Consider the following 630-nt stretch of genomic DNA (forward strand, 5'->3'; position numbering starts at 1 on the left):
CAGGTATACAGAGCACTAATTAAATATATCTATGACTCAGGTTTAGGATCTAGATTAGGCTAATATGTGTGGATGGGAGTATTCCACCTAATCTGGGGCATGAAGAGCTAATTGTGAGTGTTAGAGGAGCTGAACACGCAGCGCTAGCAGGAGCGTGCGATCTGAGTGCGCCATAGATCGAAGAGAATAGGAAACATCCACCATGGTTTTTGGGTGTTTAGAAGGTTTTTTTTGTGTTACTAAAATTTCATCACCTGTGAAAGTTTACTTGACCTCCAGTACAGTAGGTGGCGAGGATGCTCCTAAGGAGTTATTCGCCATAAAACAAGAAAAAGAAGAAGAAGCTGTTTAAACTACATTTCCCATCATGCATTGCTCGAACCCCTCCACCAATCAGATTCCTCGGCCTACCCTCCATTGAAAAAAAGAGGCTCGAGAGCGAAAACGTTGTCGGTGCGGTCTGATTGTTTACACATAGGCCTATCATCAATTTTTTAATTTAATAAATGGCCTCGACTTTACTGTCACCCATGGTGGATTATTATAACGACGAGGAAGATCTAGACAGTGTGGACGAAGACGAAGATCGCAGTTTCAGAGGCAGAGACTCGGAAGAAGGTGATTACGCAC

The 630-nt window shown here is 43.2% G+C and overlaps 1 protein-coding gene across 2 annotated transcripts in view; it reads left to right on the forward strand.

The window, feature by feature from the left end:
* The first annotated feature begins 400 nt into the window (after nt 1-400).
* The window catches only part of LOC107569732 (sin3 histone deacetylase corepressor complex component SDS3-like), a 14,972-nt gene continuing 14,742 nt past the window's right edge, over nt 401-630 (forward strand). For both annotated transcript variants that reach the window (XM_016255884.1, XM_016255882.1), the window contains exon 1: nt 401-618. In XM_016255884.1, the coding sequence (XP_016111370.1) occupies nt 507-618 (112 nt within the window). In that variant the 5' untranslated portion in view covers nt 401-506. The remainder of the gene's footprint in view (nt 619-630) is intronic.

Source organism: Sinocyclocheilus grahami, unplaced genomic scaffold, assembly GCF_001515645.1.
Source record: "Sinocyclocheilus grahami isolate Dianchi unplaced genomic scaffold, SAMN03320097.WGS_v1.1 scaffold1376.1, whole genome shotgun sequence".
Taxonomy (NCBI): domain Eukaryota; kingdom Metazoa; phylum Chordata; class Actinopteri; order Cypriniformes; family Cyprinidae; genus Sinocyclocheilus; species Sinocyclocheilus grahami.